Genomic DNA, 19,196 nt, shown 5'->3' on the forward strand with positions numbered 1-19,196 from the left:
GGGCATAGGTATGACACCGTAGAGAAAATGACGGAATGTTTCTGTAACGGAGTAGTTGGCTTCCGCTTTCCTGAGTGCGCGGCTGGCCTATAGGCAACGACGTATTTATCACAACTAATCTTTCGTTGCACAAGTGCAATTTCGGCGCCACTGGCATCCGTCTGTATTTCTGTCGGTGAGCTTGGGTTGAAATGTCGAAGGATCGTGGGTGAGGTTAGAAGACAACGCTGCGTCGTGAATGCGGCATCGCAAAGTGGCGGCCAGGCCCAGAGGTCGTGGTTACCCGCGAGAAGCTGCGCCCACAGCACCATTATTGTGGGAAAGTTACGGGTGAAACGGACAAAGTATGAGCATAATGCGATGAAGCTGCGAAATTATTTTGTGGTATTTGATCACGCGAAATCTGCGAAGGCTTGGGGTTTGGTTGGTTCTGGGAGCACACTCTCTTTCGAAATAGCTGGCCAAACATGAGTAGCTGCCGCGCGTTGAAGCGACACTTGTTTATGGTGAGCTGGAGTCCAGCATCGCAGAGGCAGGTGAGGACGCGTTCGAGTCGGAGCAGGCACGAAGGAAAGTCCGAGGAAAAGATGGCAATGTCATCGAGATAACAAAGACATGTGTGCCATTTGAGGCCTCGGATGATGTTATACATCATTCTTTCCAATGTGGCAGGCGCACTGCACCGGCCAACGGGCATCAGGGTAAATTGATATAGCCGTTAGGCGAAACGAACGCTGTTTTCGGGCGATCTGCCTCAGCCACCGGGACTTGCCAATAACCGGATCGTATGTGTAAGGACGAATATAATTCAGCGCCTTGGAGGCAGTCAAGTGCGTCGTCGATGCAGGGGAGAAGATAAACATCTTTCCAGATTATCTTGTTGAGTCGTCGATGGTCCAAACAAAAAAGAATTGTCGCATCTTACTTTTTGACTAGCACTACTGGACAGGCCCAGGGACTGTGCGACGGCTGTAACACGCCGCGTTAGAGCATCTCTCCGTCGATGACACGGCGCTCCGTTGCGGACACATGGAATGCACTCTGGTATAGCGGCGCATGACTGCTGGTATCGATGGGATAAACGACTGTTGAGGTACGTCCTAAACGCTGTTGTCGGAGGTCAAAATAAGTACGAAATCGGCTAACGAGGTTGACGATCTACGTGCACTGACTTGGAGTGAGGTTCACATCAATATACCGAGCAAACGTTGTGCCCCATGCCGGGTCAGACGCAGTGACAGAAAGAGCCATGGTGTCAACCTGAGGAGAAGTCACGTCATCAGGCACATCGTAGACAGAGCCCATGTCAAATTTGTCGGCAGACCCCAGGCACCCGCCATGGTGTAAGCTCGATGGATACGAAAACGGATTCGAAATGTAAATTGTGTTGCAGCCCTGGCGAACGGAAAAGAGGGCAAATGGAAGCAATAACGAATGACTGCGTGCAGCAAGCTTTATGCCAGCAAAGGAGGGATATCGGTATCAGTGGCGAGGAGCACTCCAGCAGAAGATAGAAGCAAATCTGCAGAAAGGCTGCTGCAAAATGGAGTCAGCGCAAGTTCTGCGCCGGCACAATCAATAACTGCATGATGAGATGAGAAGTTCCATCCTTGAATGATGACAAGAGAGCAGCGGGAAATAACAACAAACTGAATGTGGTATAAACTGTCTTGTGTGGCGACACGGACGGTGCATGTTCCTGAAGACTCAGTTGGCTGAGCGGTTGCTCTACGTAGCGAATTGGCAGAAAATGGCGTCGCACCCAGCGCATAATGTCAAGGGGGGGGGGGCATCACGTCGGGGGGAACCCTCAATTTTTTAAGAGGCTCGACCCCCCTTTGGCAGGTTCGCTGTATCACTGCGGCACCCGTTCGACAAGAGCTGGAAGGGGTTTGTTACCAGTACTGCCTTCTGCGGGGCAATTCAGATTCTGTAGATTTCCGATTACCGATTGTTGTTGGCCAGTAATCGCTTGACTTATCTATGTATATATATGTATATATGCATATAAATATATATATATATATATATATATATATATATATATATATATATTGTAAAGGCGTTTATTGCACGCAAGCGTTAGGGCCGCCCGTTGGATCAGTTCAGGGTAGCGCGAGCACGAGCGGCGTAGTCCGAGCGATGCGCTGGAGAGACTGACCCACTAGACAGCGCTGGTAGCGCTGGTAAGGATGCCCGACTGCATCGCACTTCTTTTCCATTACAATATATATATATATATATATATATATATACGTGTGTGAGTGTGCGCACGCTGGCAATATGGTGTTCACCGCCATATGAGGGCCCCATCTCCACCAGAGGGATACTTTAAGCCCTGGCGGCACCCATGTTGACATGGGCGTGAATGGCGATAACTTCGGCTGACTTTTCAATGACGTTAGCAGGGCATAAACGAAGTTTTCAGCAGTTGGCCGAGATCGCAGTTCTTGTCTCCTGAACTGCGCCTTTTAGTTTCCTCTAGAGCTGGAGGACGACGGATAACGAGGGACAGTGCACGTCGAGACCGACGAGTGTTGAATCTTCTGTCAACGGGAGACGAAGAAGTGAAGTGCGGGACTTGTGGAGCATAGCGGGACTAGGAGTCGGGAGCATTCCCTTGTGGTCTCGCAGTATCGGGATGATAGCAACCCCACCGGCAGTAAAACAGTGCCACTTGGCCAGCAAAGCCACACGTCAGGTGGACGGGCTGGTTGTCTTGGGTACGCCACGGATTGTGAAGAGGGGGCTTAGGTTGGGATGCACAATGCTTTGCCGTGTGTAGGGGCTCCGGAGGTGCTCAGTAGCGGCGTATGAACATGTACTCGGCAGCTGCAAAAGGAGACGCGTAGAGCCGCTTGTGGGCGTGTAGTGCGCAACTGCAGGCGGAGGTCTTGGACTGGCGACGACGGCAGCGTACGTTCGCGGAATTGCTGCTGGAGGTGGCCGATTAGCGAGAGCTAGTGCGTCGCTGAGTTGTTCGTGTATTACCGGTCTGAGTGCAGGAGACAAAGCGGACTCAGATGAATGGGTAGCAGGCGGAAGTGACAGTTGCCGCGCGACTTCCTCTCGAAAGAATTGTTTGAGATGGTTGCGGAAGGAGGAGTGTGCGGAAGCAGCCCTGGAACTCTCGGTTGGGGACAAAACCCTGTCGTGTTCCGCAACAGCTCGGCGCGTAGTAAGGCGTAGTTTGTGGAGATCGTCGTAGCTCTTTCACAGGGTAATGACTTCGTCAACCATTCCAGGATCTTTCGCCAAGAGCATCCGGAAGACGTCATTCTCGGGCGTCCAATAAACTTATTATTATTTTCTTATACATATAAACATGCTATAAATGTTCGTCTCATGGTCCGGGTCCCCTGTGAGTTATTGACCTAAACATACTCCTGTACAGACTCTAGAGGTTGGCTGGCGATGATGAATTCTTGTTTCCTTGCCAGGCTATTCAACATTACTTTTGTCTTCTGCATAATAATCTTCAACCGCACTCTTGCACTTTCACGCTTCTCTTAATGGTTGCCAGAAACTGAAAAACCATTGTTCTGTATACTTTTCTTTTACAAAATAATGTGAGTAACATTGGTGTGGCAATATTCCTAACTGCACAATATTCTGGCGCATATGACGCCGCTCACATGAAATTTCAGAGCACATAGGATTGAGAGAACAATATGGACTGCTTCGTGGTGCTCTACAGCCAATATTCTCGATGCAGTGTATAAGTCGGATCAATATTGCCGTCGGCGTTTTCTGTAATTTGAATAGCAACGGTGCACCATTGTTGTAGTCTAAGTAGAATGGTACTGCCAATATTGTTAGAGTGCTGGCACTATACAGTAAATGAGCAATTCTAGCACCGTCATTTGCCATTCCAATTACAATTCTGGCCCGACGTTCTGGGCTGTGTGGGACTTGACAATTCTATAACAATATAATAGTAATGGGCTCTAAAGCCGGCGCTACTTTCATTTTTTTTCCTTGATTGCATTATTTGAAATAAAGACAACTCTTATCATTCCTTATGCTTCCGTGGCTTCGCTGTATATAGGTTTCACGTGGTTGTGATTTATAAAAACCTCGGGCCCCTCTAATTCGCGTTTCCTTGTAGCTCTAAATAATGACGTGTACATGTGGAACAGCATACAGATGAATTTGCAGGCGAAGCTAAAATTTGTAAACCTAGTTGAACCTAACACTTCAAATAATTGCTGCCGGTGGTTGTCGTTAGCATTGCACCACACCGAGTGCGACTTGCGTTCGTCTTCGTAAGGGCTCGAATACACTAGCATCAAGCTTCCCGCAGCCATTTGACGCACGTCGACTCCGTCACGAGGAGGTGCACCATCACCCATATGGCCAGGAGGAAACCCGTTTTGAGCACCTTGCGGTAGATGGCACGAAGGTACCTTAACAGGGTCAGCGCAAGGTCAATTCTCTTGGTCGCGATGGCGAGGCGAATATACGGTTCCAAGCCAACGAACAGCGACATAAATTGTGGTCGTGCGATTGTAGCGCTGGGCGAAACACTAGTTGAGAATTATGCATCGAATACGCAGCCAATAGAACCATTTGAAGAAGTACAGGTAATTCCATTAGAATAAGAAAATGTGAAGCCACAGGCACTTTGCTTTCACCCAGGAATAATTATGAATACAAAACTACAGGATTTCTGAAGTTTGCTCATGGCGATGCGTGCTGAGATAAGCGGAGATTGTATTACTATACTCTTTACTGTAATGTCCTGAAAACTTTCTTATGCATGGCCATAAAAAGTAATGGCTATATCTATACTGTTAACCTTATAAGATTTGATCAATTCATATATTTTACCAGTGGCGCACCGACGGGAGGGGGGGCTGTCAAACCCCCCCCCCCCCCCTGAGGCCGAGTTAACCCCCCCTTTTGTTTAACCGCTTTTCTTTCCTTGCGCCTTTGAGTACTGCAACTAAGATGTAAGACGCGCAATCGTCTGCACAACGCGTATTTTTGACACTTTCCCGTGAAGAAATTGAAATTAGTGCTGTTTAGATGGTATTGGCAAACGAAGGCAAACTGTCAAAACCCTCCCCCCCCTGGCACAGATCATGGGTGCACTACTGTATTTTACCCTGCCTTTTGCTAAATATTACGTATTCGCTATGTCTTCTGTACCAGAGAGAAACTACAGGTGGCCCGTGTGCTGTGCTAGCGAAGATTAATTGGTTTTTGTGAATAATTTCAATGTAATATTGATTTTCTCTTAACACCGAAATAACGCATGTGTGTTGGTACTAAGGACACATGGGCGCCAATTCGTTGAAAATCTGTCTGAACCCATCGCTCTGAATTCATGCAAAACTCTCAAGGCTCGCCAATGTACAAACGTAGATGAGTATTCAGGTTCGATTGTGACACCATGTTGTGGTGAATGTTCTCACTTACTACGCTTCATTTGTATTGTGTGCTCAGTATATGTGATGTCATAGCGATGTGATGTAAGCTGGCGCAGTAGACGACTTGGCACAACAAGCCTCGAACGACAAATGTACATTTTTTGCCGTGAGAATTTGGCCCTGCGAAATGTAGATGGCGTTACCATGCCTCCAGAAGCTTCCTTTGCAGGACATATGGGCTTCTATGGCACCTTCGCTGTCATGCGTACATATGGCTTGGCTAGGGTGCGATCTAGTTGGTATAATACTTTCATGGTGAAACAGCGCTGGGCACAAACGGACGAGAGACGAACACAAGGGCGAGTAGCGCGCGTCCTTGTGTTCTTTCGTCCGTGTGTATCTAGGGCTGTTTCACCACCAAGGTAAAATCGTTCCGCGCTCGCAATGCAGGGAAACTAATGGACCAAGTTCCCGATGCAAGATAACGAGCGCGCAGCCAAACGTTTTCTGATCACCCAATCGCTCATGCACAGTGGTGCATCAAAACCACGCACCTAAACTCCATCTCACCACTACCGTTCAGCACTACCAAAGCTACAGGGTGTAAGCAAGCAGCATGCTTGCGTAGCAAAACATAGTTGCATATGTAATGGCCCTGTAATTGGCAGGTTTGAGATATCCGCGCTATTTTGGCACGTGTCACGTCACAAAGATAGATAATACGTGTATTCCACTTCGCATGTGCGTCGTATGCCTTCAATCGATGTATCGGTAAATGCCAGCAACTCTGGTTGCAAATCACCATGGCAGCACCCACGCAGAAGGGGCCGCCCGCTTCGACCCGAACTTGCGCTTGCTACTGGTGCACTGCGCCGACAGCAATAAATAAATGGTGAAATCCGCCATCGGTTTGCTTCATCTCTCGCTGAGGACAAAGCATCAGGTGCGTTTTGTCGTTATTTGCGAGATTAGGTATTTCTTTTGCCACACATTCTAAGCCTAAGCACCTAGAATTTGGTAACGGTTGTTGGCAATAGCGCAATATAGTTACGAAAGCATTGTTGCTGAAGCGTCAGGACACAAATCTGAAGCGAATACAAGCATAAGTATGGAACTTACGGGCCACACAGCGCACGACGACGACTTCATAGGTTCGAGGCTGAAGGCACTCGCTTCGGGCGGTACCGCCATGTATTCGACTCAGGCGTTGTCTGCTCGAATGTGCGCTCTTCGTTCATCGTCTGGATACTTTTTGCACCCAGAAGGACGGCGGAATACGTGTCTGCCGTGTCGTCAGTCGTATGTGTACACCACAAATGGCGTCCAGTTACATCTCCAAGTTATCCCATTTTTCGAAGAAAGCCAAGTTAGTGGCCCTAAATGTGTTTGCAACTCGGTAAGTGTGCCAGTGTTAACGCGATTATAAAGAGCACCAGACTCATACGTCAGCGAACGCTCCCTTTACGAGTGGGTCACTGAACTTCGCAGAAATGGCTAAATGGCGTCCCTGAAGCAGTTATCCCGTGGCGGCGAAGGTCGCAAAAGGAAAGAAAAAGTCGACGAGTTCAATTTAGGTGTCCTGCGTACAGTGGTCCATAATTATTTCAAGAGAAATGAAATAACTATAGTGAAGAAGCTTACCGACCACTTTAACGAAGATGAAACACTGTCTTCACTCTCATCATCGACAATGCATCGCATGCTCAGGAATATCGGCTTCGGATTAAAAAAAACAGTACCCTAATGCGCGCCTTATTCAAGCTACACATGTCATTCAGTGGCGCCGGAAGTACTTGCGTCAAATAAAAGTGGTCGCAGTTTCACCTGAAAGGCGAAGCATCAATTGCGATAGCAAACTTGTAGAGAGCTATACGAAGTAATGATATTAGCTTTATCAGCTGTATAAACTTGGACATGCAGCAGCATCGGCAACACGCAGAACTGTTGTCGACGCCATCGGCGTTTTGCCCGCGTTCGCTCAAAATTCGTGCGGCGTTGGTGACTGTTGCCGGAGCCTGTGATATAAATAGGCACTTGGTGCCGCAGCTAAACGTCGCCTCCCTTCCCTCCCCCTCCCCCACGGCTTCTCGCGCGTCGGAAGAAGGTGCGTTTGCTCTACATATATGGTGATTGTAAAGGAGAAAAGAGACGCCTACTTCTGCAGCCCTTAAGCGAGCACGGCGCGGAACGCGCGTTTGTTCTCCGCCGTGCGTTCACTCCCCGTGAAAGACGCGCCCCTCGCGCCCTTTCACTCGCACATACAGCGTTCGGCGCGCGGCGACGATTTCTCCAAATGACGTCATACGGAACCTCACGGCTACGGCGACGACGACGCCGACGGCAGAAATCTGCTTTTGAGTGTCCATATAATTGCTATCGCAATAATAAGAGAACTGCGTCGCCAAGGTAGGCCCATTTTATACACGGACGAACCATGGGTTAAAGTCAGACACACGACCAATCGGGCGTGGGTCGACGAGAGTGTGAAAACGGCAGAGCAAGCCAAGACGTGCGGACTGCCTGTTGGCTTGCAGAATCCCAGCAGAAAGTGGTCCCAACTGATTGTGACGCCCTGCGAGAACGAGAATGGTTTTGTTCAAGTGGCAGGAGAATTATTTTAAGCAAAAAAGAGCACCTGAGACTACGGCGAGGAGATGGACGGGCACCACTATGAGAAGTGGTTTCAAGAAACGTTGCTGCCGCGCCTACCCTTAGGCAGTGTGAGTGTACTTGACAGTTCACCCTACCAGTCGGTGATGCAATAAAAATTACCGCGCATGAGCAGCCTTAAAACAGAAATGCAGGCATGGCTTTCCCAAAAAGGCGTACCTTGGAATGAAGATATGGTGGCAGCAGAGTTGATGCAGCTAATCGATACAGTGAAAGTTGACTGTAACAACTACCGTATTGACTGCATTGCTGCAACTGCTGGACATCTCCCTTTGAGACTGCCACCATATCACTGCCAGGTAAACCCAATAGAATTAGTTTGGAGTGATATTAAGCCGTTTGTAGCTGCCACAAACCAAGTCTACAAATTGAAAGAACTTAAGAAGCTTATTGCGGACACCCTCTCGCAAGTGAGTGCACAGAAGTGGAAAAATTTTGTTAAGCATGTCATCGACGAAGAGGACAAGATGAGCGAAATTGACCACATTCTTGATGAACTAATCGACAACCAGCAACCACTCATCGTCAGCCTCGTGGATGACACAAGCTCCGATAAGAATGCTAGCATCAACGAGGAAGACTTCGGGTGCCGGGGACAGTTGTGAATTAAGGCACGTGTCCTGAAATGTGTCAGGCTTTCCGGACATACATGAAAATTTACAACGAGAGTCCCGGTTAAATAAATGTTTTTAACATAATTTCTTCTTAAACTCGTTAAATATCTGCACAGATGCTTTGGAAGGCACAAAGTGAAGCGCACAATAATTAGGTTATCCGCAATGAGCGCTCAGCGATCTTCGGCAGCACAATAAATCACACCGAGCATGCACTGCACTTTTTAAAGAAAATGTCTAATTCGTACCGTTACTGCGTAATTAGTAACGTTAAAGTTGCCGCACATCCTCGAATTCCTGAGATAAATGCTTTTACTATTGTTTACTGGTATTTTTAGGTTCACAAGCCAGCCACTATAACTGCAATGAGCGTGTATCGACAGCACGGCGAGCAGACGCTGTGGACACGCTGAGCAGACGTCGCAGAGCGGAGGAATACATGTGCAGGAGCTAGTCACCCTTCCTATTGGCTGAGGACCCGGTTGCCTCCACAATGCTGAAGGGAGCTTCTGAGATGGAGTAAAGTTGTACCCTGCCGTGTTCATGGCAGCAGTGCCTTGCGGGTCCTATTGACGTGCTTCGGAACGTGGCTGATGAAACTCACGCTCGAGCGCAAAGCCTCTCTGCTTCGGATATTGGGCAGGCCCGCCACGTAATCCGGGAGCCTGACTGGAGTTGACAATGTTTTTCACTGCCTGCGAGAGATGGAGCGTCGAGCAAGTAAGCACGCAAAGGATGGGGCGTGGCCTAACTGTGGTATGGTTACAAGCCAGTTCTGTACACTGGAGAAGACACCAGGAATTGGAGGAAGACGACGATCGAAGAAGCGCGCGTGTGCTTGTTCCACTATCCGCTTTGTATATATTCCATCAATACCTTTCCCGTTTGTTTTGCCTACTCGTCTTTCCGTGGTGGCGTGGAGCATAGGTAGAACACCAGCCTTCTAATCTGAAGGTCGTAATTTCGAATCCTCCTTCAGCCCACTACAATTTCAGGCATGGATTGGTGCATGACATCGCCAAAAAATATTGCTGAGAGCTACTGGGGCTATACTAGTCCAGGTGCAACCAAATTAAGAAGGCCCAGTAAGCTTCTACAAAACCACTCCCTCGCGAGAACAGGAATTGTCCTCCCTGGTACAGTATTCGGCGACTACCTTCCTCATGACTCCTACAATTAACCCACGGACGTCAGTCCCCAGCGGCTGCGGAGCACCTGACCAAGGTGGCGGTCAGATCTGCGACGCGGGAGGGGGTGCTAAAATCTCTGGGCCGGACAGGCCGCCACTGGAAACTGAACCTTGCAACGCTCAACACGCGCACCCTCTCAAGTGAGGCTAGCTTAGGAGGGCTATTTCAGGAATTATCAGGCATTTCCTGGGATATTATTGGCCTTAGGTTAGCAGAACTGCCGTGGCTTATACAGTGCCGACTAACGGCCATGTCCTCTGCTACAGAAGTCTTCCATATAAGAGAGAGTTTGGGGCAAGATTTCTAATTCATAAGGAAATATCGGGCAACATTGATGAATTCTACAGCATTATTGAGAGGGTAGCAGTCGTCATATTAAGCTGAGTAGGAGGTACAGAATGAAGGTAGTACAAGCCTACGCCCCAACCTCCAGTCACGATGATGAAGAAAAAGAAGTTTTATGAAGATGTTGAATTAGCGATGATAAAAGTCCTAACTCAGTATACTATAGTCATGGGCGACTACAGGCTGTTGAGCAGGTTGGTGAGCAAGCAATTGGCAAGTACCGAATCGATTCTATGAAGGCTAGAGGAGAAATTTTGGTAGTATTCGTGGGAAGAAACAGGCTCTCAATAATGAATACCTTCTTCAGCAAGCCCAGCCACAGGAAGTGGACCTGGAAAAGCGTCAATGGAGAAAAAAAGAACGAAATAGATTTCACACTCTCTGCGAATCCCAGCATAGTGCAGGATGTAGAAGTGTTACGTAGAATAAAGTGCAGTGACCATAGGTTAGTGACGCCTAGGATTTCTCTCAATTTGAATACGGAAAGAATAAATTTAGTAAAGAAGAAACAGGCCAATCTAGGCGCAGTAAGGGTAAAAGCAGACCAAGTCAGGCTGGTGCTCGCAAACAAATATACAGCTTTCAAATAGGAAGATGAAGAGAACATAGAGGTAATTAATGAAACCGTGGCTAGGCTGATCTAAGAAGCAGCAATTGAAGTGGGAGGTAAGGCACCAAGCCAACCAGTAGGTAAGCTCTCCCAAGGAACAAAGGACCTAATAAGGAAACGACAAAACATGAAATTGTCAAACTCGAGAGATCATATACAATTCGCTGAAATGTCGAAACTGATGAACAAGAAGAAAGTAAGGGATATCCGAAATTATAACCTGGAAAGATTGAGGAAGCAGTAAAATATGGACGGAGCGTCAAATCGGCGAAAAGAAAATTTGGCATAGGACCTGCCATTGCGGACCTTCGTCCTGCAGTGGACATAAACATAAGATGATAGTTATGATGATGATTATCTGACCGTGGGTAGGGGGAGATTACCATGCTGAGTTATCTTGCTCTGTGACCCACATATGTTAGGTTAGCCGCCCCGACAGTCACGTGACACTTTTCGAGACTGCTGAAGCACACGCAAGATAGTGCGCGTTACCCCCTCCGCCAACTTGCTCGGCCGGCGTGGGGGGGGGGGGGGGGGTATCAAGGCACCTCTGCTCACGGCCTCTCCCGTTGTGTGTTGCTATGACGAAGTACGTTAACGCTCTTATTGGTGCTTTTTTTGGGTGGCTCCGGCAAAAACAGCACTCGGACCTATTCGCAGATAGAGTTTCATACAATTATTAATGGAGGAAACTCTGGCGCTTCGATCGTTCAGCCACCATGGGAATGGTGGGAAGTACATGGATTTGTCTGATATTCATGTTTGTGGATTCTGACGCCTCTGTGGCTTTATTTATTAATAGCTTTATCTGCCTTCATTCTCCTAAATTCGGAGCAATGTTTACTGTTATGAGGGCAACCTTCCCTGAGAACACACACAATTGCTACTAATTGCAGCGGTGCAGCAGGTGGCCCAACCGAAACTTAGCAAGCATCTCAAGGAGATCACTTGCCCGCGAGAAATTTATAAGGACGTTCTATGCCGTTTGTCGAAGCATGCGTCTGTGGCGTAATGGTATAAACTTTGGGCTTCTGTACTAAAGGTCCTCTGTTCGAATCCTGTCGTCGGGAGTTTTAATAATGTTCATGTAGTTTTTTATTACATAGTCCTTTGTAAATAACGACGAGTTTACATAGTCACAGAGCCGTTTGAAGCCAGAAGGACGGAGTTTAGGCGAATCTATGTACTTCCCATAATTCCCATTCTGGATGAACCGTCCCAGTTGCAGTTTGCGTAGAAGCTAGCACGAGAGTTCCCCTTACTAATTATTGTATGAAACTCTTATGTAATAACACGACGGCAGAGAAATGTTGCCATTTTGCGGGAACGCTGGTGAACTGGTGAGAGAGGCAACCCGAGAACAGCAAGTGGGCCAGGCCGCAAGTCGTCGCGGCACTAGTGTGTTCATACCCTAACGCAAGTGGAAACACGCTTTGAGACAGTATTGTGATCAGGAGACACTAGCGGGCTCTTCAGAGAACAGTAAATTCTGTTCCTAAGGGCCCTTATCAGGGCTCACGTGACCAAAAGAAAGAGACATATATTTCTAGAGAGTGGATTGTGAGCAATTTTATTTGGTGATTCATGCGTGAAACCATTTTTTTCTGCTCAGAGATAACATTACCAGAAAAGGTGTACCTGAGGTACGTACTCTACAGCGATGACAAGTGTGTACTGACTGGAATCTACAATCAGACTGGTAAGACTGGTAACTTGATTTTCTGAGTGGACTTTCTAAAGAATTAGGTTGTGCGTAGGTTTTGAACTTGCCTATATCAAGAAACGGCTGTGATTGTGGTGGCGTGGAGCAGAGGTAAAAAACACCCAGCCTCAAATCTGAAGGTCGTAAGTTCGAATCCTCCTCCAGTACACGGCAATTTTAGGCATAGAGTGGCGCCTGACGCCGGCAAATAAACAATGTAGCCGAGAGCTAGTGGGGCTATACTAGTCCAGTTGCAACCAAAATAGGAAGGCCCACTAAGCTTCAACAAAGTCACTCCCTCACCAGAACAGGAATTGGCCTCCCTGGTACAGGATTCGGCCACTACCTCCCTCATGACTCCTACAATTAACCCGTGGCCCTCAGTCCCCAGCGGCTGCGGAGCACCTGACCAAGGCGGTGGTCGTACCTGTGACACGGCAGAATGTGCTAAGAATCTCTGGGTCCGGACAGGCTGCCACTAGAAACTGAACCTGGCAACGTTCAACACGCGCACCCTATCGTGTGAGGCTAGCTTAGCACGGCTATTTGAAGAATTATCAGGTATTGCCTGGGATATTATTGGCCTTAGTGAGGTTAGAAGAACTGTTGAAGCTTATACAGTGCTGACTAACGGTCACACGCTCTGCTACAGATGTCTTCCAGATAAGAGAGTTTGGAGTAGGGCTTGTAGTCCATAAGGACATTGCGGGCAACATTGATGAATTCTACAGCAATAACGAGAGGGTAGCAATCGTCGTAATAAAGCTGAATAGGAGGTACAGAATGAAGGTAGTACAAGCCTACGCCCCAAATTCTAGTCACAATGATAAATAAATAGAACAGTTTTATAAAGATGTTGAATTTGCACCGAGAAAGGCGCAAACTCAGTATACTGTAGTCATGGGCGACTTCAATACAAAAGTGGGGAAAAAGCAGACTGGTGAGCAAGCAATTGGCAACTACGGCGTCGATTCTAGAAACAGTAGAGAAAAGATGTTGGTAGAAATCGCTCAAAGCGATTTCCTCCGAATAATAAATACTTTCTTCAGGAAGGGCAGCAATAGGAAGTTGACCTGGAAAAGCCCTACTGGAGAAACAAGGAATGAAATGAATTTCATACTCTCTGCCGATCCCAGCATAACGCAGGATGTAGAAGCATTAGCTAGGGTAACGTGCAGTGGCCATAGATCAGTGAGGTCTAGGATTTCTCTGAATTCGAAGAGACAAAGAACAAAATTAGACAAGAAGAAACAGGTCACTCTAGACGCAGTAAGGGTAAAAGCAGACCAAGTGAGGCTGGTGCTCGCAAACAAATATGCAGCTTTAGAACAGGAAGATAAAGACAACATAGAGATAATGAATGAAACCGTAACTAGGCTCATCTCAGAAGCAGCAATTGAAGTGGGAGGTAAGGCACCAACGCAAACAGTATGTAAGCTCTCCCAAGTAACAAAGGACCTAATAAAAGAACGGAAAAACATGGAAAGTATCAAAACTCGAGATGTCAGAGGGCCTGAACTGTTGACACTGATTTATAATAAGAAAGTAACGTATCTGCGAAATTATAATATGGAAAAGATTAAAGAAGCAGTAGAATATCGACGCAGCATGAAATCAGTGAGAAGGAAACTTGGCATAGGACAAGGCAAAATTTATGCACTAAAAGATAAGCAGGGTAACATCATAAGCAATTTCGATGACATAGTAAATTAGCGGAAAATTTCTAAACTGACCTCTACAGCTCCCAGAGCAGCCAAGCTACTTTCATTCGAAGTAGTTATAAACAGGATACAGAGGCTCATTCGATACCTAGAGATGAAGTTAGCAGGGCCTTGAAAGACATGACCAGGGAAAAAGCTGCCGGGGAAGACGTAATAACAGTCCATTAATTCAAACAATGTGGAGATATGCTGGAAAAACTTGCGGCCCTTTATACGAAATGCCTCACGACTTAAAGTATGCCAGAGAGCTGGGCGAATACCAACATTATAGTTTTCCATAAGAAGGGAGACGTTAAAAATTGAATAATTATAGAACCATTAGCTTGCTTTAAGTATTGTATAAAGTATTCACGAAGATAATTGCCAATAGAGTCAGGGCAACACTTGACTTCAGTCAACCAAGAGAGCAGGCTGGCTTCAGAAATGATATTCCACAATAAATGATATTCATACCATCAATCAGGTAATCAGTAAATTGGCGGAGTACAATCAACCTCTCTATATAGCTTCCATAGATATTTAAAAGGCATTTGATTGAGTAGAGAAACAAGCAGTGATACAGGCGTTCAATAATCAGGGAGTACAGGAGACATACGTGAATATATTGTCAAATATTTACACATATTTCACAGCTACATTGGTTCTCCAGAAGAAAAGTAGAAAGTTAACTATCAAAAAGGGGTCAGGCAAGGATAGACAATCTCTTTAATGCTATTCAGTGCATGCTTAGAAGTATTCAAGCTCTTAGACTGAGAAGGCTTAGAAATGTGAATCAACGGCCAATATCTCAGTAAACTCCGGTTTGCGATGACATTGTCTTATTCAACAACAATGGGGACGAATACAACAAATGATTGAGGACCTTAACCAAGAAAGTGTAAGAGTGGGGTTGAAGATTAATAGGCAGAAGAAAAAGATAATGTTCAATTGATAGGCGAGGGAACAAGAAATCCGGGTCGCATGTCAGCCTCTAGAGTCTTCAAAGGAGTACGCTTATCTAGGTCAATAACAGGGGACCCTGATCATGAGAAGAAAGGTTACAGAAGAATAAAATTGGGTTGGAGTGCATACGGCAGGCTTGCCAAATCCTGACTGGGAGCTTACCACTGTCGTTGACAAGAAAAGTGTACAATCACTGCATCTACCGGTGCAACATATGGGGCGGAAACTTGGAAGTTAACAAAGAAGCTCGAGAACAAGTTAAGGACCGCACACAGAGCGATGGAATGAAAAAAGTTAGGCCGAACGTTGAGAGACAGGAAGAGGGCGATGTGGATCAGAGTGAAAACGGAGATACCAATATTGTATTTGTATTACAGTAAAAAAATGGAGCTGGACAGGCCATGTAATGCGTAGGACGGATAACCAGTGGATCATTAGATTTGCAGATGAGTACCAAGAGAAGGAAAGCGCAGTCAAGGACGGCAGAAAACTAAGTTGGATGATGAAGTTAGGAAATATTCAGGCACAAGTTGGAATCAGCTAGCGCAAGACAGGGGTAATTGGAGATCGCAGGAAAGAGACTACACCTGCCCACGTGTCCCTGTTTCTAGCGCTATTTAAATCTTTCCAATATTCGCTCAAGGACGTTGAAGGTGGGTTGAACGATGATACATATAAAGTTTCCGCCTTAGAAAATAACATCATGCTTAACGATCCAACGAATCCCTTGTTCACAACGGAATGTCGGCTAAACGAAAGAACTTAACTAGTGTTGAGCACAAGACGCCAAGTTCTGGAGTACACGTGGTTTTAAATTCCAGATGGTCTTTTTATTGTTTTACTTGTCGTTTCAATTATTAATGATTCATGATTGGCCCTCGTAGTCAAACGATACGCGCGTTCTCCCAGCTTATCTTGTGGCTGGCTTGATCGGCATGCTCTGCGAGGGCATTTATCCCTGTATGGCCTTTGGCGATATCATTATTGTGCTGCTTGACACGCCTGCAGAAATTTTCGCTTTCACCAATATACACTAATTCGCTATCGGCGCACAGAATCTTGTATACAAGACCAGGGAAACGTGCCCGAAGCAGAGGATCCTTTACATTCATCAAGCCACATTTAAGTTTGCTTGCTGGCACATGCGCGATCGTAGATAATTCAAACAAGTAAGACGATCAATACATCATACGGCACTTTAAACGACGTGTACTCCCGAACTTTGCATCAGCTGGTAAACGCTACTTAAGAACCTTGTACTATGCCGACATTTCATTGCAAAGAATTCAGCCTTTTGGATCCCGAAACGTGATATTATAGTTTTATACCTGGGCCAGTGACCTGCCTCACTGTTGACCTTAACGTAATCATTCATTCTTCTTTCGTGCTTCTTGGTTATGTCTACAGCGACATGTGTTGCTTTTTGCCTGGGTAATGATTCCACGCGAGGTTCATTCGCTGCAATAAATAAAATCACTGAAGAAAGATTCAGCGTAGGCGTTGAGACAATAATTATCACTGCCAAGATGGGTTCTCAGGTTTAATATGTATCACCATACTTTTTTACATTTTTTGGGTTCCACGGCCGTTCCTCTAACGTGGCACAACGTTTTTCGCCACTTTGATCTGACAATGACAAAGGCCAACGACCACCGCGTTCTTACGGCCGCTCTACATCTACGCCTATTAGATCATCGGATCATGAGTTTAGGCGCTTAAGTACCTTTCTTACGCTCTGTTTAGACTATGATTATTCCGCTGTTTTTTCAAATGCTTTCTAGAACACGTAAAAATAGTGCGTTTATTCCGATAACTTTATATATCATCTCCAGCGTTAGTACAAAGGGCGGAATAAACATACTTAAATACGTAACCCGACAGTCCGATAGATGTGGCTGTCCGGCAGCAGAGAAGACGCACTGCTTGCTCTCATCTTTTAATGTTAGATGTAAGTGGCGGAGAAGGTTTTCAGCAACGTCAAGCCAATTGGTGGTGTAAAAAATCATACAGACGTGTTATCGAACCCCAGCATTCAGCACAGCAAGTCTAGATTTTACCGCAGCTCTAAGAACGACCACAGTCAAATCGATTCTATAGTTGCATTGAGCCCCATCCCCACGTAAGAAATTTTGTGCGTGACAGCTACGAGTGAACGCTTTGATCGATAAAAGGCGCCGTCACCTTGTCGCTTCATCGTTCTGTTCTGGAAATGTAGAAGTATTCGGTCGTCGTACCGAAGAACAATGAGCAACTGCTAAATGCGGAAAGCCGGAACACGAAGTGCATCAGTCGAGTATTACCGGTTATCGCACGGAATGAGCAAACAGCAAAATTTAGACCTTCAGAAGTATTTCATTCTGCTCTTTCATTCTGCAGCAAGACAAATAAACCTAATATCTGTCCCACCAGTTTCTTTTCGTATTCACTGCCCTCATTTCGACAACTACACAGAGCCGTCGCTAACAGCCACTGTTTTCATGGGGTTCGAGTTGCAGGCTACGAGTGGACGCGCCCATCATCTCGATCGCATCGCTTGCCGCCGTCGCACGGAAAATAACTTACATGGGGTTTATCCATGAAACAAGTAATGTACCACTCTTTGGGCTTGCTAGAAAAAAAACGTAGTCGGCGGGTAACATACGCTGCTGTGAATATATCATCCAACCTTCGCAGTCGTGTGCGGCGCGGGGAGCTCACTAGCAGAACGCGAAGTCACTTATTTTTCAACCATTGTCTTCGGAAACGAGCCCGTCTCCTCACTCGCTTTGAAACTGGCGGCGGCTTGCATGTGTTGTCATATGCAAGAGTTCCATAGACGGCTGCTATTGGCTCACAGCTGACATAGATGAACGCGGGTGTTTGAGTGATTCCGCTTCTTCCCACCTTTCCTGTGCATATTTATTGATGCTGAAGATTAAACAGTCTGAAGTAAGCGAAAATGTGCTTTGGAATTTTGATAACAATTACGTAGTTCCGGAAGAAGCCGATAACCATCTGCTCACGCTCGGCCGCGGCCGTCACCGTAGGAATTAAACGCTGGGCAACTTGCTTATCACTGTTGTAGCCGTCTGGTCTCGCTAATTTAGACTAGTTTTGAACACTCCAATAGCGTCTAACCAGGCGAAACTTAAGGTCAGACCACACGTACTCTTGCCATCGCACACTCATTCGAGGCCACTCCTGGCTAGACGCCTTTGCAGACATCGCTGACTATTGACCTAATGAATGCACCTAAAAAGTTGAAGTTGCACGTGGCTAATATCCACAGGTCAAGGTAGTCCGGGGCAAAGATGGTCCGCACCATGTAGCACGGCCACACTGGAGCTCATGAGCTCGAGTGCCCACTTCACACCTGTCATGAACAAAGAAAACACTGCGGATACGCACTACAGTTGCATGTAGCTGCGGTCTGCCACGTAATGTATATACCGTGGCCACCGTGGGGTGCCACGACGAGCCCGATCGCTGAGCGCACTGCGGCTCGCTGAGGACAATCAAGTTTGTTGCATTGTGACGCCTAATTTCGAAATAGTGGCGTTTGTGTGAACATCGAAACTCAAACTTGAACTGCGCGCCGCTGTGTGCGTCACTAGGCGGAGCGTTCTGGGCAAGTCCCTCTCCGCCCAGCTTTCCTAGTGCAAGGCATTGAAGAAGGAGTGGAAGTACTGCGAAGGGGATCAAAGGTGACCTTACACTGCCAATAATTCAGCGGAACGCATTGAAAGCACTTTTTGGTAGGAAAGTATTTCTAAAACAGTTTAGTTCAAATTCAAATGCATTTATAAATTTCAAAAGACTTTCAGGGCCTCTCTAACCTGTGACTGGAAAATGTTCAGGTTTCATCGGCGTTTTCGAAAGCGAATGTACTGCAATTTACCTACTTTCAACCTTTAATCAGTCGCTTTCACGTTCGATAACAAGAAGACAACAAGGCTAAGAGGAAACAGAACGGAGAGGGAAAGTGGCAAGAAGGCTGACGGATCGAGGTCGGCAGCGTGGAGGCCGGACAGCGGACGGACGCTCATTGGCC

The 19,196-nt window shown here is 46.6% G+C and overlaps 1 protein-coding gene across 1 annotated transcript in view; it reads left to right on the top strand.

Moving 5' to 3' along the window:
• The window catches only part of LOC119458589 (uncharacterized), a 41,130-nt gene that overhangs the window by 18,787 nt on the left and 3,147 nt on the right, over positions 1-19,196 (top strand). Inside the window, exon 3 of the mRNA XM_037720430.2 lies at positions 12,414-12,500. Within this exon, the coding sequence (XP_037576358.1) occupies positions 12,414-12,500 (87 nt within the window). The remainder of the gene's footprint in view (positions 1-12,413; positions 12,501-19,196) is intronic.

Source organism: Dermacentor silvarum, chromosome 7 (genome assembly GCF_013339745.2).
Source record: "Dermacentor silvarum isolate Dsil-2018 chromosome 7, BIME_Dsil_1.4, whole genome shotgun sequence".
NCBI lineage: Eukaryota > Metazoa > Arthropoda > Arachnida > Ixodida > Ixodidae > Dermacentor > Dermacentor silvarum.